The 27,571-nt window shown below is 44.6% G+C and overlaps 2 protein-coding genes across 2 annotated transcripts; one reads left to right on the forward strand and one right to left on the reverse strand.

Annotated features, from left to right (window-relative positions):
- The first annotated feature begins 981 nt into the window (after positions 1-981).
- TTPAL (alpha tocopherol transfer protein like) lies at positions 982-9,728 on the forward strand. Its single transcript, XM_062642197.1, has 5 exons — positions 982-1,050; positions 1,887-2,339; positions 3,053-3,246; positions 5,109-5,219; positions 5,939-9,728. Exons 2-5 carry the CDS (start codon positions 1,901-1,903, stop codon positions 6,212-6,214), a joined length of 1,020 nt encoding a protein of 339 aa, XP_062498181.1. The 5' UTR covers positions 982-1,050; positions 1,887-1,900; the 3' UTR covers positions 6,215-9,728.
- A 392-nt stretch (positions 9,729-10,120) lies between these two features.
- On the reverse strand, positions 10,121-18,162 carry SERINC3 (serine incorporator 3). The gene is made up of 10 exons (XM_062642196.1): positions 18,003-18,162; positions 17,339-17,500; positions 16,760-16,953; positions 15,852-15,931; positions 15,012-15,149; positions 13,994-14,163; positions 13,168-13,258; positions 12,599-12,776; positions 11,987-12,214; positions 10,121-11,038 (listed from the first exon to the last, which is right to left on the reverse strand). The coding sequence occupies exons 1-10, from the start codon at positions 18,039-18,041 to the stop codon at positions 10,900-10,902; spliced, it is 1,419 nt and encodes a 472-aa protein (XP_062498180.1). The 5' UTR covers positions 18,042-18,162; the 3' UTR covers positions 10,121-10,899.
- Positions 18,163-27,571: the final 9,409 nt, after the last annotated feature.

The raw sequence follows: 27,571 nt of genomic DNA on the forward strand, positions 1-27,571 counted from the left end.
TTAAATGTTATTATAAATTCCATGCAGACAGGTCAGGCATCACCCTGTGAACTCCTGCAGGATACGGCTTTCTGGCCTCTCAAACACCAAACCAAACAACAGTCCCAAACCCCCCCACCCAAACCACAGAAATCCTCCCTTCAACACCATTTAGTCCCTCTGATGCCATTGGAATTCAGGCTACACCAGCACATCTCTTGGGCCCTGCTCCCATCAGCTGCACTTGCCTGGACCCTGCTCTGAGGCTCCCCTAGCTCTGCCCAGCTAATGCCACAACTGCTCTGCCTCTCGGCTCGCCGGGGAGATGCTCCAGGGCCCGCAGACGGTGCTGTGGTCCCATCCAGGCTGCCCTTCTCTGCTCACAGCCCCGGAGCTCGCTGCTGTCTCAGATACCGGCTTGGCCACGGACAAGGGAGGAGTCACAGCGCCGCAGAATGGTTTGGAACGGGTCTTAAACCCCATACACCACGGCCAGGGACACCTGCCACTAGAGCAGCTTGCTCCAAGCCGCGTCCAACCTGGCCTCGAGCACTGCCAGGGATGGGGCAGCCGCAGCTTCCCTGTTCTTCACCCACGCCGCGCGTTCCTGCCCGACTTGCTCTCTGTCGGGAGGCCCCGCTCTGGCAGGGGCAGACCCTGCGGACGTGCCCGGTCACCACGCGAGCGCTGCCGCTCCCAAACATCAACCCCAAGGGGGGTTCGTACAGACAGAGCTCTCACACCCATAAGGACACAGCGGTGCCCGGCGGCTCACGGCTGCTTTAACGAAGGGCGCTATACAAGCAGTGAGGTGACACAGACACACACGCACCCCACACGGAGCGGCCCCGGCGCTCCCCCCGCTGCACCGCGCATACACCGGAGGCGGGGGAGCCCCTGCACCTTCGGCCCCAAGCCTCACGGCGCCGGCAGCCGCGGCCACCACCGCTCACACGGCGGCAGGGCCCAGCACCGCCCCCGCCGTACGCAGCCTTGCGTCACTTCCCTGCGGCCGCTGTAGATCCGGGGCGCCGCTGCCGGGGCACGGCGCGGCTGCGCGGGAGCGCTCCGGTACGGCGGGGCCGGGGCCGGGAGGTCCGCGGGTGGAGGGAGCGGAGCGGCTGCGGGGGCCTCCGAGCGTGGGGCTCCGCTGCGGCTGTCAGGGGCCGGGGGCTTGGGGCACGGAATCAGCGCGGTTGGAAAGGAGCCCTAGGAATTGTGCCAGTCCTGACGTTCTGTAAGTGTTCATTCATCTCTTTCCATTTGCTGCTGGATTTGGGCATTCGCGTCCCAGCTCAGAAATACCGGCAGCAAACGATAACTAGGTTGAGTCTGCCTTAATGCCCACGCGGTGCTGGGGTAAGAGTCTTGTCATTTTCGTACCTGCGCATCCAGTCTGTGAGGTCCCAAATTCTGCTCCTCGTGAATGGCTCAAGCGTTCACAGGGGCAGAACGTGGTGATCAGTGCACTTATTCGCAGAGGAGTTAATGAAATCTCCTGGCTGGCTGGGGTCAGCTGTGAGGGCTTCTCACAAGAGGCTGTCGTTCGACCAGCTGTGAGAATCCTGCCTATCCGGGATGCTTTAGTTTCCAATTGCACACAGGAAATAAATGTTAAGGCAAATTAAATGCTGTATTTTAATTTTCATTTATTTGCTTAGGTTTCATCTGAAGTAGTTCTCTACTCGCTATTCAGGATAAAGACATTAGAGAAACCTGTGCTTTCTAATCCTAGGAAGAGGATTTAAATGTCTAAACTGTGCTTCTGGCTGTAGTACCGGTTCTTGGAAGGGCCTTCTCTTCAGCCAGGAGAGGGAGGGATACAGGATATAATAAATATGTAAATAATAAATAAGCTCCTTAGTCCGTGGGATTGTTTGTCATTTGTAGCGCTTGGTTCTTGACAGATTCCTGCTACATTATGTCAGGAGACAGCGACTGCACCAGGACGAGTCCATCAGCGGGGTCTCCATCAGACAGCGAGTTCGTGCCAGATCGGCCAAAGTATGTTTGCACGTTGTCTCCTGATCTCATTACCAAAGCCCGGGAAGAGCTCCAGGAGAAACCTGAATGGAGGCTCCGTGATGTGCAGGCGCTCCGAGATATGGTGTGCAAAGACTATCCCTCCCTGGGGACCTGCCTGGACGATGCTTTTTTGCTAAGGTTCCTCAGAGCCAGGAAGTTCGATTACGATCGAGCTCTTCAGCTTCTGGTGAACTACCACACCTGCAGGAGGAGCTGGCCTGAGGTCTTCAATAACTTGAAGCCATCTGCAATAAAGCCTGTCCTCGAGTCAGGCTTTGTCACTGTGCTGCCTCGGCTGGACCCTGAGGGACGGCACATCGTCTGCATCCGCCCAGGTACCGAAATGCATGAATGTCTTTGTTCTCCATCTTCAAGGTGTGTCTGGCCCAAAAATGCGTTCCCTGCTCTGCTGTGAATAGTGGTTATTTAGACAGAGTACAGTGGTTCTCTGAAATCTGAAAAGCTAACTTGTGAAGGGACACGTTTGTCATTAGCCACTGTTACACTGGTTCCTTTTCCTGTGTCAGCAGTAACTGCAGTTGTGTCAAAATGAAAATGCAGGGAGGTGGGTTGATGAAATATTAAGCAATTAAAGAGACATTAATGTAGCAACTCAAACTGAAACTGCTGGCCTGCTACTAGAACCTTGTAATTCGTGTGACAGTAAGTGGAGAGAGGAGTCTGTGGCTTTGACTCCTGTGTAAACAATCAGTTTTCCATGTACTCTGGCTCCTGCCAGGCTTGCTGTAAATTTGTCTTCATCCGTTCTCCTCTTTTTCCATTAACCTGCTTGCTTTCTGAGCTGAAACTGCTTCTAATAAGCTGTGCTAGGTGGACAATGGGGTTCTTAAAACCGTTGCCTTCGCTCCCTGAAGTAAACATGAGTTGCCATTTATCTCTTGGTTAAGAAGGGCTGCTCTGAACTAAGACTGTGCCTGTTAATGGTTAAATATTTAAGAGTCCAGGAAAATGGAAAATCAGGTTTTGGAATGTGTATTGTTAGCTTATATTTACTCTCCAACTTACCATCCATGTCTTGTAACCTCAGACAGATGGACACCCAGTAATTACCCGATTACTGAGAACATTCGTGCCATATACTTAACATTAGAAAAACTCATTCAGTCCGAAGAGACCCAGGTGAATGGAATTGTAATCCTGGCAGACTACAAAGGAGTCAGCTTATCTAAGGCGTCTCATTTTGGTCCTTTTGTAGCCAAAAAGGTGATTGGAATTCTTCAGGTAAGACCTGAACTGGTGGGAAAATGAGGTTGTGCATTGTAAATGACTGCTTCTGTGTCTAGAGTTCTTGACTGTCACCAGCAACTTAAGGAGCTTGGCTTTTACTAGCAGAGTTAAAACATGTCTCTGCCCAATCAGTTTCTAATACCCTTGCCAACTTACCTCACTTGCCCTTTTTTGACTTCTACATCCCTAAAACTAAATATGCATTAGAAACATAAACTTTGAATTGGAACAGGAAAAAGCAGTTCTGCTAGGTTGTGGTAAGGAAAAGGGAGAGCACTTACAGCTAGAGAGAAGACACTGCTTTGCTTAAATGCCAAGGAATGGCTTGTTATTTAAATAGCTCCTGTCAGCGAGATGGAGCTGACCACTGGGCAAGTGCAAGTTCAAGAACGGCTGCAAAGATTCTGGCAGAGAGGACTTTTGAGTGGGTATGATTTGAGGTAGATTTCCATCTACTTCCTGAAGGAAGAGAGGCTTTTTCAGCCTAAGGGTCAGAGAAAGAGATAGGAATAAAAGGTCTCAAATAGATGTTGGGAAGGAAAATGATGAGAACAAGTTGGAGAATGGGTGTCACACAAGTGGAGTTGTACAAAGTAGGAAGGTGAAAGGAGTGAGGAGTAACCTGGCCAAAGTGGCAAGGAGCTCTGATGATTTTACTTGATGTTCTGCCATACTACCTGGAGGAGTGAGATGAGGAAAACTTCTCTTGAATGGGTTAATTCCCTCATTACTTTGATTCTGGCCTGAGATGGTTACAATCTTTGCTCTATCTGAGGGGGATAAGGAAGGGTAAGGGGAATCAGGGAAGGTTATGGAGACGAAACTAGTGAGTTTATGAATGCCTATATAAGAACTCCTTTAAATTATGATCCTAATGTGTCATTTAACTGTCTGAGCCTGTATTTAATTTGTACAAATGAAGTAATGGGTGTCCTGCTGTTGTAAGTGGAAGCTGTTCTCTAAACAAAAGCTGAACGTGGTGAAGGACATAAAGGTATAGGTGGTATATAAGCATGTTGCATCAACCTTGCTGAGCTGCATATCTTGTGAAGATTAGCTAATTTACTGACTTTCATAAGGAGAAAAACTCTCCTGCAGTGCGTTGCCTGCTTTTCACTCCAAACACTGACTGCTTGCTTTGTATATGCAGAGCTGGTTACAAGGGAGAGAAACTTCACTGTGGCGCGAGAACTTAATTGCTGATCTTGAGTTTTTGCCTCAGAAAAATGTTTCTGCAATTGTATTTGTCCAGCAGAAATTCTGTAACTAAAACTAACTTGTTTTAAACTGTCTTGTGGAAGAGACACTGTGTTCTGTTGGCAGCAGAGCCTGTTTGTCTTTGCAGTTAGCATGACAGAACAGTTGGAATGGCAGAAAAGTAGTGGTACCAGATTTTTTCCTTATGTAGAAAAACATTTTAGAGTACCTTGGGTACTAAATCTTGTAGCTGGACACACTGAATCAGCCTGCTCTGGGTGTGAGTGTAGGCACACTCCTCGGAAGCCAGGGCCATCACTTCCTAACTGCATCCCCTTATCAGGGTTGGGAATGCAGTGATCACCTAAGTGTCTTTGCCAGGGGAGATGAAAAACAACATCAGAAATCAGGATTTACTGACAGCAATACATTTCTCAATGCAAGGTTTTCTTGTCTCTTGACTTTATGCTCTCAGATCGCATCCTAAAACTATTCTCTATTACAAGGTACATTTCTGTTGCTATATTGGTTTATGGTGGTACCTCTGAAAGTTTGGGAGCCAGTGGGTTGTGCTGGCAGTCAGTCTCAGGAGGTTTTAAAAACAGGAATATGGCAAATGTCTTATATACTGCATTATAACATTATTCTTTACCCTTCAGGATGGATTCCCCATTCGAATAAAAGCTGTTAACATAATAAATGAACCTCGCATATTCAAAGGCATTTTTGCAATCATCAAGCCTTTTCTGAAGGAAAAGCTAGCAAACCGGGTAAGGATCTTTGTCATTTTAACATTATGTTTGAAAGTTCCTTGCTTGTCCAGTGCAGTAAAACATATTGAAAAACTTCATGGCTAGAAACATGTTGGTGCTACTTACTTGATGTAACTGGTCTTTTCTGCTTTAATTCCTAAAATATGCCTGTTGGGAAAATTCTTCACAAGAGAGGAGCTTTGACGAATTTAATGTTGGCATAGTATTAATATGGAGCTTTAATACACATGGTATGTATCCAAGACATTAATTTCACCCCTAGGGTTGGATTATTTTGGCAATAACTCTTCGTTTATGAGGCGGTGCCACAGAAAAGCTGTGCTGCCCCTGCCTTGCTCTTCTTCCTTATGGAAGCATCCTGCATGGCAAGAATAGTCTCTCGACTGGACTGGATGTAGGATGATGCTTTTTCCCCACAAGCATAAGTATTTCTAATCCCAGGAAGAAAGCTAGTGACAAGCTGAATTTGGAACCCTGGCACAGACTGGCAATTGTTAAGTCTCTCCTGGGGGGATTTAAGCTGCACTAGACTCAGATTTCAATACTATTATGTCTAACTGCACCTGTCCACTGTTGTGTGCTGCCACTTGCTTATAAGGACATCACTTCTAAAACTTGCTTTTTTAACTCAAAATAAGCTTGTTAGTTGTCTGTTTCAGTAATTTGCTGGAAAAAGTTTCATACGCACTATTACAGTTATCTTCTGCTTTCTTCAGTTTTTTCTTCATGGCTGTGATCTGAATTCCCTTCATCAAAATATTCCACCAGTGATCCTTCCTGAAGAGTATGGTGGTACTTCAGGGAAGCTGGACACCTCTGCATGGAATGAGCTGCTGCTGGCCTCTGAAGAGGACTTTCAGCACGATTTCTCAGAGCTGGTTCTCCCGTGTGACAGCTCTCCCCATGACATGCTAGGGAGTGGGGATGCTGATGAAAAGCAATGTGATGATTCTCTGCGAGGCATGAAGCCTCAGCTCTATTACTGTTACTAAAAAACCAGTAAGGGAAGGTTTCCAGCACAGTTAAGATCTGTTCTGATAGGTGATGCTGTGAACTCTGCCTTACCCCTAAACCTGCAGTTTAGTGACAGATCACAAAGGCACTTTACACTGTAGAACCAAAGGAAGCTGAAGAGTGCACAGTGGGGGCAGGGCAAAGTTCAGGGAAGACAAAGGCAAAGAGCACCAGTTCCATAGAATATTAAGGCTCATCAACCTCCATGTGAATGATGCAAACTGGCCTATTCTTTCTATTGATAGAAAAAACCCTAATATTACAGGATGATAAGCTTGACAGCTTCTTGTCCCCTCCCCACGCAGGTGAAAAGTGGCAATGATTTACTAGCTGTGACCATCTCTTCCCTTCCCCTTTTGCAAACACCAGTAATCCAAGACAAAAAAACTGCTTTTGAACCCTGCAAAATGTAGTTCTGTCAGTGAAGATTGCTTAAAACCATAAAAGTCTAATTTGACCTGTCCTTTATCACTTGGTTCAGACTGTGAGCTGGTATTTCTGAAATATCTCAATGGATATTTATCTTAAATTAATACAGAGCAAAACTTTCCTACCCAGGAATATCAGCCTGGAGATCATCTCTGAAACTCCCTCACAGTAGGAAAAACTATACCTGGAGGATCAAATAGTACAACATCTATACCAAAGCCTGTTATAAACAGAAGCAGTCTTCATTTTCAGAAAACGGGAAGCTTTTCAGATCAAGTACTATGGCTTTTGATTAGGTAACAGCTTCAAATAATGAGGTTCAGTACCAGATAAGAAACAGCTATGTCACCCACCTTCCCACATTGTCAGTTGTTCTTTTCTTCAGCTGGTTGTGATGAGTTGGGTAAGTAACTCGTACATGGAATTTTAAGGATGCTTTGTAGCAGTTGGCATATGATGTATAGAAGGCAGTACTTTATGTATGACAGCAAGGTGCTTCTTTAGCTTGTTACCTTGGGCAGGATTTAAGTCTGCAAAACCAAATGCAGACAGGCTGTTTGAAAGCACATTCTTAAATTTCCTGGTACTGTAGCATTTTGTTCACTGTGCTTGTCGGCTCTTCTGTGGACTGTTACAACTTTGTTGATCTCTTTTGTCTTTGGTTGTCCCATTCCTGTATGAAGTTAAACTTCAGTCATCTCTACAGTATGTACCTGTAGCTTGTATGCCTGCGCCTCTAGGTCTTTGTCTAGAGACAGAACTAAGACTCCGCTCTCAAATCAGGGTAAGATACCTATGTCTAAATAAGCTGTTCCCACTCCTCAAGTTCAGTCTGTTTAATGGTCTTGAATTAGAACTTAACTCTTAGCACACTCTTTGCACATGTTTTTCTGCACTGTAATAGTGTGGGTGGAAAACCTCACTAGGGCCCGGAAAGCACAGCTTGTTACGTCAAAGTAAAGTAGTTCAATATCTGGCGAAAAAAGAACATCCCTTCTAATTGGAGACTGACTTCGAGAGCACTTTCTCTGGCTGAAATCCTTATTTAGTGCCAAGTGTCATTACAGGTACCAGTTGTTTCTGTAAACAGAAAACTAAAGCATCTTAAGAATTTCAGACATTCATTTTTCAAAGTGCCAATCTCTGTTTTGAATGTCTGTCTTCCTCTCAGTCTCCCTGCAGCACAATTGCACTGCCAAAAAGAGACTCCTCTATCACTGTAATGACTTCCTGATCTGGCAGCAGACCCGATTCTGGAACTAGGGACAAGCAAATGCCATACTTTTCATCCAAGCATTGTAAAAGGAGATTGGGTTTTGAAAAGGGGTAGACCATGAAGCTTTTTTTCCTGTGTGGCGGTCAGAATTTGTGGGATCAGGGAACTCGTCACTTGAACTGTTTCAGGTTAGAAGTGGGAAGAGGTGAAAAGCATCTGATTTTTGCTAACTTTATAAGCCAATTCTACTCCTCTTTTGACAACTATTACCTTTAGTATGGGGAAAACCAAACAAAACCCAACATCACCATTTAAAGTAAGGTCAGAGTACTGCTAGCCATTTCCTCATCTCGTCTCTGACCAGAACACGCTGCATGTTTTGCAGAGATTAATTCAGTTCTTTGTGCCACCCTAGCAAGACAGTAGCACATAGCACCAGGACTTAAGACAGGCAAGTGACTGCCCACACTGTTTAACTGCCAGAACATAGAGAGAGTGGTGTTTAGTGCCTCTTAATTCCAGCCACTATGTACAATTAAGAACAAAAATAGGAAGAACCATTTTCCCTAGAGGTGAAGGCTTGACTGGTATTTGATACACTTTCCTTAATTGTGCTGCAGGGTTTGAAGTGGTGGCATTTTGACTAATAGCTAACCTACAGGAACAGCTACTCTGATCCCCTCATAGAACTACCAGAGAGGGAGGCTGAATATTCAAATTTCAATTTAATGTCCTTCAAAAAGAAAACAACCTAGCTGTGGTCAGCAGAACGCTAAGGAACTTCTACACCCTTTTTCAGGCTTTTATATTCTCTTGCATGCCTTAAATAGTAGGCAAATTAGATCCATCTCTCCCTTCCCTTTTCTCCTCTGCTCACAGAGAAACTAATAATACAGCATATTATTTAAACATAATAGATAAGGCTACATTATCAATGCTGAAAATAGCTGGTCTTGTGCCTCCAGAACTTTTGTTAAAGCCGTCTGCTGAACTGCTGATGTCAGGATGCTTAAACTAGGCCAGGCTTATCTTTATCAAGCATCTAACTGTTACTTCTAATTTGCTCTTTCTTGGCTTTAAAACTCAGACGCTGAGTTGCAGTCTCATTGAGCTCTATCACTAACCCATTTTTAGGTTCCTAACCAGTGCTTGGCTTGTCTTGCAGAAAGCACAGCTCTGTCTTACATGTGCCTGACTACTGAGCTGAGAATGTTCTTTGAGCTTGAGCACTTACTAGCAAAGAAATCAGTTTGTTCCCAAAATGTCTCATATCAGCATTTGGAAAATAAACAATTTAAGAGAATAGATAGGAGAAGCTTACAGGCTGGGGGGCTTTGGTTTCTTTTTGTTTACAGCACTAAACCAGATCTGTTCTTTTTCCCACTTGAACTAACTTTGTTCCCAGAGGTTATATGCCTTGCGCAGTCCATAAGCCATGCCTGCCAAATCCAACACATAAGGTAAGATACTTGAACTGCACTGGGCAGCCATGGCTTTTGGCATTGAGTAGGACAAAAGGTAGCTGCATTCTGTACATAAAAGTACTTGAATTTATACTCTTGCAAATGGGTGTTACAAACCCTGAGGTGCAGGAACTTGGTGAAGTATTGTTTTTGTTAAATCTCATTTTGGCATGAGTTAATCATAGTGTTATTCAAAGTAATACTTTTGCCTTCTGTTGTATGTAGGCCTAGAGGTGTTGGGTGGTTTAAGTGTACATCTTATTTTGACAAAATTTATTTTTATATTGCATTTTATAAAATGGAGTGGTCAAACCCATGTACTTTTCTGATGCATGACTGGGTGATTAAACACATTGTTAACAGCTGCTAATTTGATATTTTAAATGTGTTTGTCTTGTGTCATGTTGGGGTATTTTATCATAGAAGCCAATAGCAACAAATACTTGGTTCCACACTAAACACACAGTTGCAATCAACTGTAATTGCTATGGTTTTATACAGAAAGGTGTTCCTTTCTACTGCAGAACTAAATTTAACTTGTAAACTATACCTGAGCAAAGTCTAAGTGACAGGATTTGACATTGAGAATCACATGGAAGATACTATTTGTTTCAAAAGAAATAAATTATGACTTACTATTTGCTGCATGGTGAAAACATCCAGTCACATTGAAGTGGCTACTGCAGCAGCTATTAGCATTTTAATCACTGTATATAGTATTTTGCATTGGCGATAACTGCTGCTTCGTAATGCTGCTCAAGAGAGCTGGGACAGTATCAGTAGTTAGTCCACTTTATTCAAAGAAGTTTACAGTGCAAATGCTGTAGTGCCCGTAATAATCATTTCACATACATTATTTTTATAAGCATATTAGACAAATAAAATCAATTTGAAGCTCTATTTTTCCACCATAATCAAAGTTGTTTATACTAGTCATACACTTACCACTCAATATTTGGCAAAGATACTGAAAAAGAACTTACCATAGAAGTTGCCTCTTACAAAAGGCAAGTTTGGTCTTAAAAGAAATTAGAGTTAACATTTTTTCAACCTCAAAGTTCTGTTCTTTTGGTGAGGAATAAGGGGTTGTTTTTGCCACAACACAGGAAGGCAAGTATAATTTCAGTCAACTTTTACAGTGGAATGTAGAAATCAAGCAGCATAGCTTACACTTCCAGGAACTGAAGCGCTGGTGTATTAGTGCATTATGCTGAGTATAATTGTTCTTTAAAATATATTACTTTGTATTTTACCTAAATGTTACTTCAATAGAAAGGTTGTGGCTATTGGACAGAACAGATACTTTTTGTGCTTTGACAGGAGAGCTATAGTGAATTTTAAAAAAGCTGTAATAAGATAACCATGACTGAAGGTTAAAATAGATAACTGATACTAATTTTGATCCTGCATCAAGCATTAGGCAATATATAACTTTCTATCCACCTGCATATTAATACCAACATAAGCAACAGTAACGTAGACCATATAACTAAAGCAGTACATGAACATTTTGGCCTTCAGCGTAAAAATCCCCACTTTAATAAGCTTCAACCATTTAACTGAAGTCCCTATTAGTGAGGACAAGAGGAGCCACTAGAGTCCAGAGATAGAGGAGGAGACAAACCCAGCTGGAGGTTATCTTCATCCACACGGCTGGCCACTTACTTGTCATTGTTTTAAAATCTGCATCGGGGCTAAAAAGTAAAGTCAATTAATAGATAGAGAAGGCACCTGCCATTATTCCTTACTACCTCTCATAAGAATCTGAAGTTAGGACAGTCAGTCAAGACACTCCAATGCAAGAACCTTTGTGGGAGAGTGGTGAGACAACTAAACCAGCAATTTGTTTCTTCCTTCCTAGGCCTGTTGTTCTTGGTACCCAGTTTTCAAAATTAACCTGCTTGTGTATATTGATGTGCTACTCTTAAAAGAAATTGATACTGGCACGGGTTGCCCAGAGAAGCTGTGGCTGCCCAATCCCTGGCAGTATTCAAGGCCACACTGGGCAAGGCTTGGAACAACCTGGGCTAGTGGAAGGTGTCCCCTGGGGGTAGCTGGGAGGTAGAACTGAGTGAGCTTTAATGTCCCTTCCAACCCAAACCAGTCTGTGATTCTACGAAATATGGGAGAGCTATGCAACAGACTCCTGGTGGTTGCAAGTGCATTTGTTAATTTGAGTAATAAGACAGTCCTGGGGAAAGTAGTTTGAAGCTGCAGCAGCAGCTTAAAATTGGATGTTGGTGCAGTTGGGTATGTCCAAGTGCTCCAAACAAATGTAGGAAACCATATCTCTAAGTAGCACGTATGGCTGTCCCTGCACATCTTTCCCAGAGTGATGAGCCAGTAACATTACACTGATAAGCTTCCTGGAAGGCCACTTTAAACCAATGTCACAAGTCTCTTTTCTGCTGCTTGCCTATCTGAAGGACAGTAACCACACTTTCTGCCCTTGCAGCTGTGAAGCAGTCCACTAGGTCCACAGCTGCTGATTTTGCCTTTTTATATCTTAAATCAGCAACAAAACAATTGAGAAGACACAAGTCCGATGCAGACAGCACTTTAACCTGCTTGGTGGGAGTCTCCTATTCAACTAGAAACAGTGCCTGGTACATTCAGCCCATTGCTTTCTGTCTTGCTCTTACCTGTACCAGTTGGTGAGTGTCATCATAATGTAAAGAGAGGCAAGAAACAGCATCAGGTGGAAGAAGCTGTAGCTGTACTGAACACCATCCTTCTCATTATCCATGACACGGCGCACTTCTCCTTCCTCTGCAGCCCCGCTGCCTGTTCCCACAGTCTCCTCCAGAATGGCACTGTCACTCCCAGACAGCGTCAGCTTGTTCACCTGGCTGTTACTGGAGGTACGAATGCTGCAATGTACCCAAAGGCAGACATGGTTAAAAATTCCTTTTCCAGTTGGCATGTTTGCTAATAAAACAAGCAGCAGATCACAGTGAGTGTCTGGGACAAGCAACTTAACGTTTTTTAAATCCATCTGCAAACACAGGAAGCTCCTCAAAGAGACCTGTTTTCATCCAAGCTTTTGTTAACCTAATTAAACAGTGTTCCTAGTCCAGGTCTTGTAGCACATCCACAGAACAGAACACAGCTTTAGCAGCCGTATTTGGGCTCAGGCCTGAGACAGCAGCTGGATATGAATAAACACAGGTACATTTTTCACTAGACCCTGATTCAAACTGAAAAAGTCAGACAAATCCCAATGGCTTATCATTTGATAGCAGTGCAGAACCCACCTGGAATATAAGAGGCAAAGGACAAAGATAATCAATCCAACAATGCTCTGGGCATCCCACCACTGTAGGGACTTGGGCGGAGCTGGAGTAGCAGGTACAACAGTGGTATTTGCTGGACCAATGGTGGGTGTAGCTATCTGGGTAATGATGTTCAGCAAACTTGGGTTACAGCTTCGTTCTGAAAAGGTTTTCAAGGCAGATTAGAGAGAGATGAGCTCTGCCAGCATTTAGCTGAGAAAAGATGACAGGTAAGCCTGCATTTTGTCATTCGCTTTAGCTGCTGATCTCTTTTAATTCCGCAGAGGCAGCAATGGCATGGAATATTTTTCCTTCCTGTGAGCTAGGCAAGGGTGTAATAAATAAAATGAGAATTCCCCGACACTGGTTTTGTTACCATCACATGCCCCAGTTTAGTTCTGGAAAGAAGCAATCTGATGCTTTACTTCCTCACTAGATGTTATCCAGACAGATCAGCAATCCCCACACAGTGATCTGAACTAACTATGAGCCACTTCAACAGCTTCTGCTTTCACACTAAAGCATGTTATTCAGCTCAGTCCGTTGCTTACCAGGCTCATTGGACATGGCTGACCAAGTGAGATACATGGTGTAGAGCGTGATAACAGAGGACTGGAGGAGGCCAGAGTGAGGCTGATGTTCCTGTTCAAAGACAAAATAGCAAGCCAAGGTCAAAAGGGCAAGTTTTACCTATAGTTGAACAGTTTTACCCTACTGCCAACAGTTACTAGCATGAGAACCTTTATTTTTTAGATATGCACTGGGCTTTGTTTCATGTTCAAAAGATTGGGGGAAAAAAAAACAACACCTTACAAGTAATACAATTTATGCAGTGAGCAACCCAACCATGGAAGGAATAGCAAACCAACCCCAGTTCTGTGGCCAAGCCTCAGTTATGGTTTCTCACTGACTTAATCCCAACTTGCCCCATAGTTTTGTAGATAGGAATCTCGCACGTGTTTTGTTTAAGCACTGCCAGTTCAGAATCAAGTATCATGCAAACTTCCTCTCATTAATCACACCTACCCATAATTTCAAAGCCACAATATTAAGCCAATAAATTCCCAATTTGTTTTGCTTTTCCCTAACAGGTTTCTCTGTTCTGCCAGAACCTTCACCACTAAAACCACGCTAGCAGTCCCCCACATGGAAACGAAGCTCAAAACAATGTTAGCCCAAACAGCCTATCTTCAGGAAACACATCACTTCATAATGCCTTGGTCTTGGAGCTGCATTTTTTTTCCCCAAATGTTCCTAGCTACCACAGCTATGATGATAACCAAATTTTGAAGTTCTTAAATCTGACTGAATTGGTATTACATCCTTCTTGCTTCCCTGCCTTCTATGTCAGAAGAAAGTAGCTGAGAAAAATAATACCTGTACTTTTGGAAGGACAGAAACAATGGAGACAGCTATGCACAGGATCATATTAATGCTTATGAAGAACTTGTTCTCAGTGCAGCCATCTGGCTTTGTGTAGAAAATATAGAAGAGAACAATAAAAACCAGAGACAAGGCGTAGAACAAGCTTGTACAGGACAGCAGAGCTGGAAGGGGAAAAAAAACACAACTGTTACAATACCCACATAATTTAACAGTACATCTAAGGTGATTTAATGACCAGCTGCCACTGTAATGAGACAGTCCCTACTCCTCATGTGGAAGTCTGGTTCAAAAAAACTATACTAGCAGAATGCATTTTTGTTGGGTACTGCTAGATTTCTGTGTTGGCTCACGAAGCAGTGCAGCTCAGAGGAAAGCCAACACTGCCACCAGGAGAATAAGACCTGCCTTTCAGTGGCAGTTTAATTGGTTTAACTGATGTCAAGCCATGGTGTCAAATGAGAGTGCTTTTTACATGCTTCTCACAGTCTATTTAGAAGCCCTGAATTCCCTGCTTTATGCTAGAGGTTACCCATTTTCATTTCCATTCTGCTATTTCTTTACAAGAAGCTACAAAATACTGTCGCTATGAGCAAAGAGTAACAACAATCAGTACTTTGTCATTTAGCAGTCAGCTTGGGAGTGTGCACTGAGGCACGCTCTGTCTTGTACTGCAGCCAGTCATGGATATAACTGGGCTCCTGAGGACCTCAGGAGGGGAGGTTGCAAAGCAAAATTAGAGTTGAAGAGATCCAGGCTACCAGCTCTGCACTCACATTGCAAACTAGGCAAGTGTTGTTTGACTGTTGGATCTGCTAATCACAAGCCTAAAACATTTTGCATCTTATTTAATGAGAAAAAGGCAGTGCTGCAGCTATTCATTCCAAATGTTTAGAAGAGTGATTCAAGAAGACTGCAAAGTGTAATGCTAGGTATGTCTGCAAACTAGTAAGCGATACTCTGCAGAATAGTAGCCAGCAGAAACAAGTCTTTTACAGGTTAAGAGTCCTACCTGCATACCAACATTTAGGATTTCCCTCATCCATTCTTGCAACCCAGCTCTCATTCCAGGAGTGAGCAAAGTCCACGAGAAGCACCAACTGGATAAGAATGAAGGCAGCAGCTCCACAGATACCAATAACAAACCAAGCTAGTAAAGGGAACATGAAAAACAGGGTTAGCTTTCATCACCTGCATGCTACCCCAATTAAAAAATCTAATAAAATTTAAAAAGCTAATTATATTGCAGACAAATACAGAAAAAATCTGAAACTATGTTTAGAAATGCAGATGCTGTTAATCACTCTGGCCTCCATCCTGCCGCAGCACATAAGGAGTCCCAGCTATTCAAGAATGCAGCCTGTGCTTGTCAGGCTGAGCATGGGGATGTTTAGCCCAACATGTTTTCAGAATGAACACAAGACCTACACAAGACATCTTTGTGTATATAGTGCCATCATGCTGCATTTCTTTGTGGGTCAACAACCCCCTTCAGGTTTCTGTGATGTAGCCAGACAGTAAAAGTTTCTTGCACAGATATTTCAAAGACTCTAGGGAAGTATTTAGTACTGCTCAGTGTTCTGAGCTGCCTTTAATCTAACTAAGACCAGAAGGCTCAGCCCAGTAGTGATTGTGTCATGGATTAAACTGTCAATACCCAACACCTATGCACTTGAAAACAGATTCCTTATTGCCATAACTTCAGTTGGTCACCATAATACTGGATGAACCAAGAAGTAGGGCACAATGTGTCTTCTCCAAGGTAACTTTAATTATTGCAACTATAAGTTGTAAGTCGGTGAAACAGTTTGAGTTTATTAAACAGAATTCTGTGAAGATGTATTAACTGTACCTCTTGTGAATGGCCCTTCAGGAATGTAAAATGCTCCAACCATGATAGCCACAATGGCAGCTATTTTGAAGAACCAGAACCTTTAAAAGAAGATACAAACTGAAAATACTGGTCTTGCTCTGCATACAATAGTAGCATTTTGCATGATCTGCAAGCAGCTTGCTGTACATAGGTGGGCGTCTAACAGAAATGTAGAGAAAAAAAGTTGTGTTCAGTGGGATTACAGATAAAGTTGTTCACCATTCGGGGAGAGGGTGAAGCAACTGTCAATACATTGGAGACACAGACTGACAGACACCCCAGAGTTCAGCACAGGCAAATACAGAGACAAACACCTAAATACAAACACCTGCACGGGAAAGCCCCGTGCAAGAGGACAGGCTGGGAAATGACTGGCTGGAAAGCTTTGCTGAAAGAGGTTCCCCTGCCCCAGCAAGGTTCCCCTGCCCCAGCAAACACCGAGTTACCAGCTCACCCTCACAAGCAGGAAGGCTCACTCTGCGCTGTTCTGCTTGGAGAAGGGAAAAGGGAGATCTAAGAGAGAAGATCGTGAGGAGAAAGAAGGGCCATCCAATCAGAATCCAGTTTCTGGTAGCCTGCTGAGTTGCACTGACCCAATGAGCACTAGATTCAGCACAAAGATGGCAACAGAAACTAGCTGAAATCCAACATCTCTGTGTAAATACAGAGGAGTGCCCAGAGCATCTCGCTTTTGGTGATCCAACCTTAGAGGATTATCAGTACATTGAATATGTTATATAAATAGGAAGCTTTTTAGGAGACTAGAGTGTTACTCTCTATTCAGCTCAAAAGAAACAAGGCTGTCAATGTATACATAAACATTTGACTCTGTGTTCAGCAACGAAACTTGAGAGAAGAAACAAGCCAGACCAAGCTCACACACATACCCATTGTGTATCGAGGCTCTTGGATCATTACTTGTTTTCACTTCTATCATGAGCAGAGAGAGGAGAAAGAAGAACACTGCCATGGCAAAGCTGATTCGATAGACAGCTCTGTAGCCAACAAACACATCACAGCTGACAAAGCCATCCAGGTGCGGTATGTGCGTGTGAAGTCCCTCATCACAAAATCCAGGTATCTGAGCAAAGACACATTCAGTTGTGAATTTATATCTGCATTTGCAATTACATCCTTTAAGCACTCTAAGAGCTAAGTCTTTCAGTCAGCTGTCTTCTGGGAGACTTGATAACAAGAGACCTTGTGCTCAACTGGCCTGCACAGACCCTGTTATCGTGTTTCTTTCCCCATATCACCACTAAAAGCATCCAGGAATATTAAGAAACCAAAGCACCAGGCCCCTGATAAATAACTGTCAATCTCCAAGTCTGGTCATATTTCAGAGACCAGACATGTGCTTAAAAATGTACATTCACCAAATTTACTATTTCAGGCAGAAGCCATTCAGTACACATAGTCTCTTATCTCAAGAGATAAGGCACATTTGGGTGTTTTCCCCTCCATACCTTTTTCAGCTGCTCTTCCATCCCTGGTGCCAGCATAATGCAGGCAAGAGTAGTGCTCAGGAGCAAGAGAAAGGCATAGATAAGCCGCGTCACTGTTGAATTCTTGCTGTTGGGACAACATCTGCACAGCAAACACGAGGCACCACTGCACAGGCAGGGAATCTGCAGGGCACAGACAGGCACAGTGAGGGCGCTCCCCCCGCACGGGCCGTTCCACGGCACGGAGGCAGGAAAACACCCCAACTCCACGTAGAAACACCACTCCCTGCGCACATAAACCGTTTAATCCACGTTTCTGACTGACGTTCGGCCTGAGAACACCCATGAACTGATCACCCGCGCTCGGTTCCCCACCCGCCGCCTGGCTGCAAGGGGCGGCACCGTCCCGCGGCACCCACACGGCCTCGCAAGGGCAAGCCCCGGCCGCCCGCCTCCCGGTCAAGCGGGCCCCGCGCCCCTAGGGCAGGAGCGGGACAAACAGAGCCTCCGCCGCTCCGCTCCCAGGGACCCCGGCGCCGGCGGGACGAGCCTCTACCCACAGCCCGCGGGCGGGTAGACAGACCCCGGTCTCGAGCCGGCCCCTCCGCGGGGGCTCCGGGCAGCTCCCGGGAAGGCGGGGGATGCGCCGGGGAAGCGATGCGGCAGCCACCGCTGCCCTACTCACCCAGCTGGCCAGCGAGCACACCCCGAGCACGGCACCCATGGTGGCAGTGGCGGTACCGACACCGAGCCCCCTCCACCCACTTCCTGCTTCCGCCTCACCCCGCGGTGTCAGGAGGCCACCATCCAAGAGCCGCCGCTTCTCATTGGCTGTCGGCCCTCGAGGTGGGGGGCTACCCGCCAATGAGAAGGCAGGATGGAGCCGAGCTCCAGCGGGAGGCCAAGGAGGGGCGGCGGAGGCCGCGGGACGGGGGGGTGTTGTTTACGAACACTTCTTCCGCCTTCGGGAGGAGAAGGAACGCTGATTGGTCTAAAGCGTCAGCGAGTGGGCGGTTCCTCCAGCAGGACAGCCAATGACTGGGGCTGATCGGCAGGCCCGGCAGCCATTCGATACCCTGAGGCGGCTGGGGATACCTCGGCCAGCGGCGGTTGCCATGGCAGCAGCGCGGCGCCAAGGGCGGGCCGCATGGCGGAGCGCAGCCACCGGGCACCGCGGGGCTGTCACCGGCTGCACACGCGATTGCACAGTCACAGAGTGGTGTGGGTTGGGGCCTTAAGGCTCATCCAGCTCCAAGCCCTGCCACGGGCAGGGACACCTTCCACTGGAGCAGCTTGCTCCAAGCCCCTGTGTCCAACCTGGCCTTGAACACTGCCAGGGATGGGGCAGCCACAGCTTCTCTGGGCACCCTGTGCCAGCGCCTCAGCACCCTCACAGGGAAGAGCTTCCGCCTAATGTCTACTAATGAGGCTGAATGTATTGTGTCTCCCTGCCCCTGAGTGCCTATAGCCTGCAGGGCACCCTGGTGCACCCTGTGCCCTGTCTGCATGGGTAAAACTGATCCCCGCGTGTTCCCGAGGGAACAAGGTGTCACCAGGATTGGTGACAAGTGTCATGTCCGTGCCAAGGTTGCGTTGGAGCTGTATGAGTTGCACCTGAGTCACCGCAGAAGCACTGGGATTCCTGAGGAAGCGGATGGGCGGCCTCCTGCTACCCTGGTGCTGCCCTGTATGGATCACAAAGGGTCTGTTTGACTGTGGTCATCTGTAACTCATTCCCACCCTTGTCCCATCAGGACAGGGACACGTCACGTTGCTGCCTCTTTTTTTTTTTCTGGATGTTTTGCTGAGCACTAAGCCGTGTCACTGTCGTCCATGAGTTTTAGCCTGTAAAGTGTTGTAACGGGACTGTGGGTGGAAGTGGGAAGGCTCATGAGCCTTTCAGAGGTGGGGTTTCTCAAGGAGACACTTCTGCCTCAGTTCACACTAGGCTATGCATATTTTGGAGGTGCACGGCTGTAAAAGACAGAGATGTACTCCTTTAAGAAGGAAGAGGAGGTAGAGGATTGAGCCATGTGAAATGAGACATTGTTCTCCTGCTGCCCAGAGTGTGGGGGCCTCTCTGGTTTTGGATTACCGACATAATGCACGACTTGCAGTTTGGAGGGAGACAGCTGAGTGACTGCACTCCTTGCTAAAGCCTGGGAACAAATGGAATAGCTGAGACGGGGCTGTGAGGAAATGACAACAGTGAGAAGGTGACAAAAGCTTACACATAAGTTTAGAAAAGCACTCTGGAGCTATTTAATTGGCATTAGAGTTGCAAAGTATCACAGGGCAGAGTCAGAACTGGCTGGTTTGGGTTACAGGATATATTGCGGCTGTTAGCAACCCCAGCTATTGCATGTCACTTCCCACTGCGTCAGAGCCTTCTTTCCTTCACACAGTCCCTTTCCAAGAAACTTGCTTCCATCACAGAAAGGGACAAATAATCTGGATGACAGATAATACTCATGACAAGTAATCAGAATGCCTTTACTGCCATCTAAAATTGCCAAGAAATGACAAAAAGTGTTCAGTAAACTAGCCACTTATTACCCACAGCAGCTTTAACATTCAGAATGTATGATCATAATGTTAACATTATCATCCCTCTTGTAATCAGCCTCATTCATGAGGACATACAGACTTCTTTTGGAAAAAGATCACACCATAAATCATTGAAACTGTTCCTTCAGATAATATATGAGCCTTTATTATTAACATATTTATATTACTCTTTTGGCTGCATCAGCTGGATCTGTAAGAAGGCTTTGTCACATCCCTGCTGTTTGTTCACATGAATATGTGCAGAATAAAGGCAGGATCCAAAAGTCTGTGCTCCCTTCCCGGTAATCCTGGGTAAATAACTTCATAGGTGTATTACTAATAGGGTGATGAAACTCAGCTAAATCCTGAGTCTGTTTTCTTCACAGGAAACTTATGAGACTGACAGTTTTGTTAAGTACTGTGGGATCCTCCACTGGATTATGCAGAGAAAGACAAAGGGTACAGATAAAAAGCTTTTTCCTTCCACTGTCCACGTAAGAAGAGATTTCCAAGGGCTCATTTTAACCCCCCTCTGATTCTGCCTAACATCACCTCAAACCACACGTATTTAACAGGAGATAAGGATGAAGTCAGCCTAGTGACTGTCAGCTATGGGAATGAGACAGGATATGGCAGGAGGTTATCCTAGTTTGTACAAAAATACCCTGCTCTGGTATGTGACTCACTTCTGACAGTAGAATGAAATGGTGCATCCCGTATGTGTCTATATGTTACATTGCATTCATATCTATATGCTACTTGACATGCCTAGAATAAACCCTTGAAATTCGCTAATAGTTAAAGGAAATGTGTCAGATACAGTCATTTGAAAGTCGTTCTCTGCAGTCCTTTGTGCAACTGAGCTCATATGAAAATGTCACTCAAGCTTGTGCGTTAGTGCTATTCTTGTTAATCTCAAGGGTCTCCCGTTCATAATAATGAAAATGCAGAACTTTTCCTAATGTTCCCCAGAGTATTTGAGGGTCCCTGCTCTGCATGGGCTGTATTTTTTAGATAACAGATCCCACACATTATGATTGAAAAATCCTTTGACCACCCAGAATCTTTCAGGCAAGTGAAGAGAACTGCAAATTGGAATGACTGGGTCAAACCACCTGTAAAAATTAAATCATACACAGTCTGTGTTTCTCCAGTAGAGGTGCCTTGACCCATCTACAGGTCTAAACATCTTACTGTGCTCTGGCCTGCATAAACATCCACATTTTGAGGTATCTGCATCAGTTTTCTAATATAATCCTCCTAATTATTTGACTTCTTAAAAGTGTTTGGCTTTAAACAGTATTTATAACTGTGCTTCGATTGGATCTCCAAAGCATAAAGAATTACAAAGTCTTTAGGGACAACTGCTTCTCCAGCTGTATAGTTCAGGATTTGGGTTGAGTTCTAGTCTATCATCTCTATTTTAAACTGTGCTTAGCCATCAAAGTCCTTCTTCCATGAGGCAGTTATCAAATAATGGGCAAAATACTTCTACAGCTGAAACCACCAGTGGGTTTAATTGTCTTTAAGTGGTCAGTGTTAATAGCTTCAACAAAAGCATGTTCCAGCAGGGTAGGAAGTCCTCCCAAATATAAATACTGTTAAGTTTATGGAGCTCCCAGATGACTTTTGCTGGGGTCTAATCTAATTGTGTACTGTAGATACAGGGCCTCACTCACCACTAACATGCAAAGGCTATCATGTGCTGCCTGGTGCGATTCCCCAGGGAAGTGCACGGGACTGCTGCCAGCAGTGTGGCTCTTCTCCCACTGGCTTTACACTCACCAGCCCCTGCAATCTGAGATCAAGAAAAACCAACTTCATCCACACTCTCGAGTCTTCCAACATGAAAGCTACTTTTCTCTGCAGTCCTTTGCTCACGATTTTATAATTCTCCTCTTCCCTTGACTGTGTGCTCTGTGACTGCATTAGCACCTGCCTCTGCACTTCTTAGACTATTTTCCTACCATGTCATGGATACATGAGTCATCTTATTTGCAGTGTGCTGAGCTGAGTGAGAGTCATAGTAAGTTGTGCGCTTCGAGGCCATTAGTAACGCTGCTAAAACTTGCATAATATATTCTCCAGTGTCTAAATCCCTGAGAGATTGAGTAACTGTTTTCTTTTTCACCCCAAGTGACTATGGAACTGGATGATTCACTGCTGTTATGACAGAGAAATTGCAATCTTTGTGTCTTTCCAGTTTTGTTTGGCCAGAAATTTGTTTTATAGGACACCTTTGTCCAATCTCTTCTAAGTCCTTAAAATGACACCGCAGACCTTTTTTGCTGACTTCAGTTCACTTCAGATCATGTGCTCTGGCCTGGCAACTGTGTTAGTTTGGGTTATTGGTAAAAGAGGTGGAGATGAATGTTCACCTTTATCCAATACTCTGGAATGAAAAGTGTTTAAATAACATTAAATAAAAGCTTATATATATAAAAACCCCAACCAAACAAATCCTCTAACCAAACACAAACAGAGATATGCTGGAGGGAATATTTTGTACAAAAGATCTGCAGTGACATCTGTGAATGAACCATGAAAGGGACTAGCAACAGATGGCTGATAAAAAGGAGGAGGGAGTAAAAGGTGTCCTTTTGTGAGAGGTGAACATGGTATCCCTGCAAACAGCATGAGGTGCTCAGACAGAACCCTTTGCGGGGCAGGATCTGACCCAGAGGGGCTGGCACTGTTGCAGTAGCCTTAGCCCTGCACCAACTGAGCTGGTAGTAATCGTCCCAGAAGGAGCCCTGCAGCCAGAGGCGTTGCTGGAGCTTGGCACCTTCCCCATCCAGCCCCGTAGGCGGGAGAGAGTTAGTGCAGAGCCAGGCATCAGCCTCTGCTTTGCCTGGGAATGCTGATCTAGCCCTGGGTTTGATGCTAGAGCACTTCAGGCTGTTCAGGGCATTGAGGTTCCTCCTGCTTTTAAGTAGCCACTTCAAGATTGGGTAGCCACAAAGCAAGCCAGTCTTCTACTTGGGCGTCATCTAAGCACGCTTACAGATGTTGCTGAGTTTATTGTGTCAAATGTTTTTTCCTTGTCTGATATATTTATTTTTTAATTATTAAGCCAGGATTTATTTCCCCTGTGTCTGTGACCCCATCTCTCCCACGAGAGCCTGCACTACAATCCAGCTGGCCAGCCTTCTTGCATCAGCGATCACTGCAGCAGAACAGCTTCTAGTGAAACAATAGTAGGAGGAAAAGTCAGGAATTTCCGGATTTAATCCTGCCTCGAGTAGTGTGTGGCTTTAGGTGAGCCACAGGACTATGTGAGTCAATTTGTAATGTGAGAAACCAAGTGTATCCCGGAGCCATGGCAGGCTCCATTTGTTCCTCTTTCCTCACAGCTCAAAATCAGACGAGTACCTGACCCAATTTTTTCACATACTAAAAAGAGCCATCCAGGATCATACTCTCCATAGTCATTTCTTTTAGCTGGAGATTTCTCTTCCCCTCTTTTCCTATTGTTCCCCACACTGGTTCCATTGCTTTCCAGGAAGTTCTGAAGCTAGGGAAATTGTTTTTACTCATAAATCTTTTAAGTCATGTAAATCCTCCCAGCGTACCAGCTGACATTTTAGATGTGGCATTTTTGCACTCATGCCAGGAAGCATTTAGCATGTTACAGTTGCTTATGTTGTTGTATTTTTTAAAGAAGGGAAAACAGTTCTTTTCCCCTGTGTCTCCAGCAGACAGACTGTTTGACTGTTTCTTCTTGCGGAAGGAGTTCACATGATCATATACATGCATCAGATAAATCTTCCCACGTTTGATATTTGCTAAGTTGAATGATTGTTATTCCAAAGCCAATAGCTGGAATGGTTCTATGATTTAACAGCTCCAGAGCAATTTTTTCTTCTGTTCTCAAGCTTTAAAGAAATGAAGTCTAAAAATGAAATCCTTCAACTTCGAAAGACTCATTAACCAAACACTCTCAACCACGTTATCATCACAAATATTTCTCCCTGTTTGTTTAAAGCTGGCCAAGAGTTCCAGAAATACTTCTAAGATAACAAAATGGGCATCAAGTTTGGAAAGGAACTCTGTATTTAGAAATCCTGAACTACTACTGGGGGGGTGGCTGTGCTGTTAACTCCTCTGGTTGCTCTGAACCTCCACTGCGTTGGAGAGTGAGTCATGGCACTCTTCATAGAAATGTTTTTCTCATCTTAGATGAGTTGGGGAAAAAAAAGTACCCTGGGGGAGTCTAATAACACAATACTATCTGTAGTCACATCATTGAGTTCAATAGGATTGCTGCTTGAGAGTCTAAATCTCACTGCCCAAGGCAGTGTAGGGCAGGAGCTGACAAGGCTCAGTATTCACCCTGTCCATGTGCATTGGAAACAGAAACAGTCATAAGCTTAACTTTGGAAGGGAAGGAAGAGGAAGAACTGAGAGCTGAGTGTTGGTTTATCAGCAGATTTTATAAAGTGGCTTCCTGCTGCCAAACACACTCAAGCACTGAGCCTGTACTACGAATTCACACACACAGGGTTTTAAAAGTATGCTGAGGGTGTCATGATACTACAAAATTGAATGTTCATGGGAAGCCAAAGCAGGGCATCTTGCTAAGGTTGACCTCCACAATGTTTCACTGGCAGAAGCAGAGTGATTTCCCCCAGTAAAAGTAATAGTTCAGTGCTGCATTTGCTGTCTTTGTAAGATAATGGCAGAAGGTTGGTTGGTTTTTTTCAGGCTCTAAAGAATGGCTTAACAATTTTTAATTAGTATATTAGTATAACTGTATTTGTTGCTGTGTTTTTAGGGGCCTTTGCAGAACCCAGTGCCTTGACATCATTACAGTTTTCAACCAACTTCATGCAAGAGCCATCAAAGCCGAGCATGCACTGGTACCCATATGCACGTCAGAAAATTGCACTTCACTAGCAGTGGTTTCTGGGCAGAGAAATAGTCCTTGCAAGAACGCAGAGACTTTGGTGAAATACAGCAGTGTAAACAAGGTTTATACTCTTTTCCTTCCCTACTTGGATGGGTGTCATCTCACTGCCTTGAAGCTGGCTATAAGGTAAGTATCTAATCCAAGCTTTCCCTCTAGCCAGTGAAGATGACAGATGGGATGAATTTGTTCTCTGATACCTGATATACCACCACTCCCTTAATCCTGTCTCTATTTACTGTCACAGCAACTTTGATGTCTTATTTTTAGATAAGGTTCTGTGCTTTTAGAATTAAAGTCCCATTGTAGCCAGATACTAATTTCAGTGAAAAAAATAATGTGCAAAACCTGACACATGCTGGTCAATGAGGAATATGCTGAACGCCGGTTATCTTGACTCTGTCTGTAGGGGTTAAAATTTAGTTAGCATTATGTGGTTAGGCACCAGCTGGTGTTAAGATGTTGCTTAACTGAAGAGCCATTATTTACAGTTAATAAAGTGGATACCATGACACATTCCTTATGGCGTAGATGTGCTATCATATCTTGGCAACGGTAGCAGGAGGAATTATTCTGCCTGGCTTGCAGTCTTGTCTTCATTGTAAAAGGAAAAATAATGAGGGTGTAATTACCCAGCTTGGAACTAAATGAACTCAACTGAAAATGCTGAATGTTTAAGGATGACTTCTAACAGCTTCCCAAACTTCGCTTGTTTGGATGGCATCACTGATGGTGCCATTGTCAGCTCCTGGCTCTCTCTGGGCTGGATCCATAGCCAGCAGGCACAGCTCAATTGTTTGGTCTGTGTGATGTCCCAGTTTGAAGTACTGGTGAGCCTTGCCAAAATAACCTGTTCACATGAGGAAGTCGGCATGCAGCAAATTAGGATGAAATTCATAGCATAAAAGCCCCCTGTATTAATTCTTGGGGTAAACAACCCCCTCCTGTAGGGGTTTACTCCATATCAGTAATGACTTTGTAGGTAAGATCACACATTCCTCCCTCCAACATTTCAATATCAAATCTATGAGGTTTCTCTAATTTTGCAACTTAAATTTATCCAATAAACCAGTAGATTCATCAAGTTGTCTTTTTTTATGCTTTGTGCAAATACGTATGGGAAAAGGGGAGTCTGTCATTTCATTAATTCTAGTTCTCAGTTTCACACAATTCTTTGTTAGCCAACAATGCAATACCTAGCAGACTTACTCCTCAAATTGGTTTGGATACTGAAAAGCTGGTGACCTTCTGCCTTCAGCACAGAAGTGGTGTGTCTGGTGGAGAGATGAGGATGAACTTCCCATAGCAATGAAGAGGCACAAAGGAATGCTTCTAGATGCTTAACTGGCTAAATTCTTGTTCAACTCATCCTTGACCACTGCTGAAATTTAATTGCATTATTAACGATATGCTGCAGTGCCTGGATACTTGGATATATAATAACTAAAACAGCCTTTTAGTCACAATAAAGAAGATTTTTCCTCCTGGTTGCTTAGTTTAAGTCCCATTTCTGCCAGAAAGCAGGGAGTACTGCTGGGTAGCGCACACCTCTTGTCCAGCAGTGAGATCTGCTGGTTGCCACAGTGATGGAGAGAGCTGAGGCTGTTTGGGGTCGCAGTTCTACAGTGCAAGTGCCCATTTGGTGCTGCATGCATCCCCTTGCTTAGAACCTCAGTCAGGTAGTCAGGTCCCAGCAGCTACAGCTAACTTGAGGAGGCAGATGTCTATTTAAAAGCCATTGCTAGATTATTCTTGCAATGGATAATGTGAATAAAGATACTTGAAGCTTTACAATGCTGAAGAGAATTACTTGAGAGATACTTTAAAATTAAATTATTTAATCTATAAAAGTGTGTGGCAACTGAGATCTGTGTGAAAACATTAAATTCTGGGACCAAAAAGCTGTAACCCTGCATAAAAGCAAACATTTTACACCAGTCTAAAAGCCCCCAGCCCAGCTCTGGGTGCTAGGAGCAGAGGGCTGTATGCAGTGCTTGGTGAAATGCTCCCAGGTCATGCTGATTTTAATGTCATGCACACTGTCAGCAAAACCAGAATATGTTGTTCCCTGCCCAGAACATGGAGCTCTTCCCATGGAGAGCGCTGAACTCCCGCTGCTCTCAGACAAATCACAGGGATGCTGCCCCTCCTCAGTCAGTCTTTGCTGCCTCAGAAACAGCTAGAATAGATAACCGGCTTCATGCCTAAGGGAATGGGATGGCACAGGACACAGCAACAGCCTTGGTGAGCTTATCCTGGCTGTCACAGTGGCCAGCTGCTTCATGAGAAGGTGTCTAGTTACATGTATCCCCTTAAGGAACCAGCATGGAAAGCAGGGAATGATGCCAGGAGGTCAGGCTGAGTTTTTTCCTGACCTTAGGTAGAGAGTGAGTGTACATGGTGCAACCTGAAGATTGCAGTCGTTTGAGCCACAACAGAGGACTCATAACCCGCGTTTGAACCCTCACCATTCCAAAGCAGGAGTACTCTGTTCAGAGTACATGGAATAAAAGCACATGAAAAGCCAATTAGCTGAGAGCACAAGTCAGGATCAAAATATTTACACAGCTTCAGCACATCTGCATCAGGAAACCTTGTCTGGTTGCCAAACACTGGGGAAAACTCATAACCATTGGCTGCATGGCTCTGGCACACATTATAGAGCTTCTCATTTATTATTGTACCCTTTTGCTTCCCAAAAGGGAGAAGCACAACTGCCAGCTCAGCCTGATACTTGTTTTCTTCCTGCTACTCCCTCTAGCAGAAACAGAGGGATGAAGGGCAGCGGTCTTTGAGTGAGG

The sequence above is a fragment of the Pezoporus occidentalis genome, unplaced genomic scaffold, assembly GCF_034315485.1.
Source record: "Pezoporus occidentalis ecotype Australia unplaced genomic scaffold, CSIRO_AGI_Poc_V1 ctg70, whole genome shotgun sequence".
NCBI classification, from domain to species: Eukaryota; Metazoa; Chordata; class Aves; order Psittaciformes; family Psittacidae; genus Pezoporus; species Pezoporus occidentalis.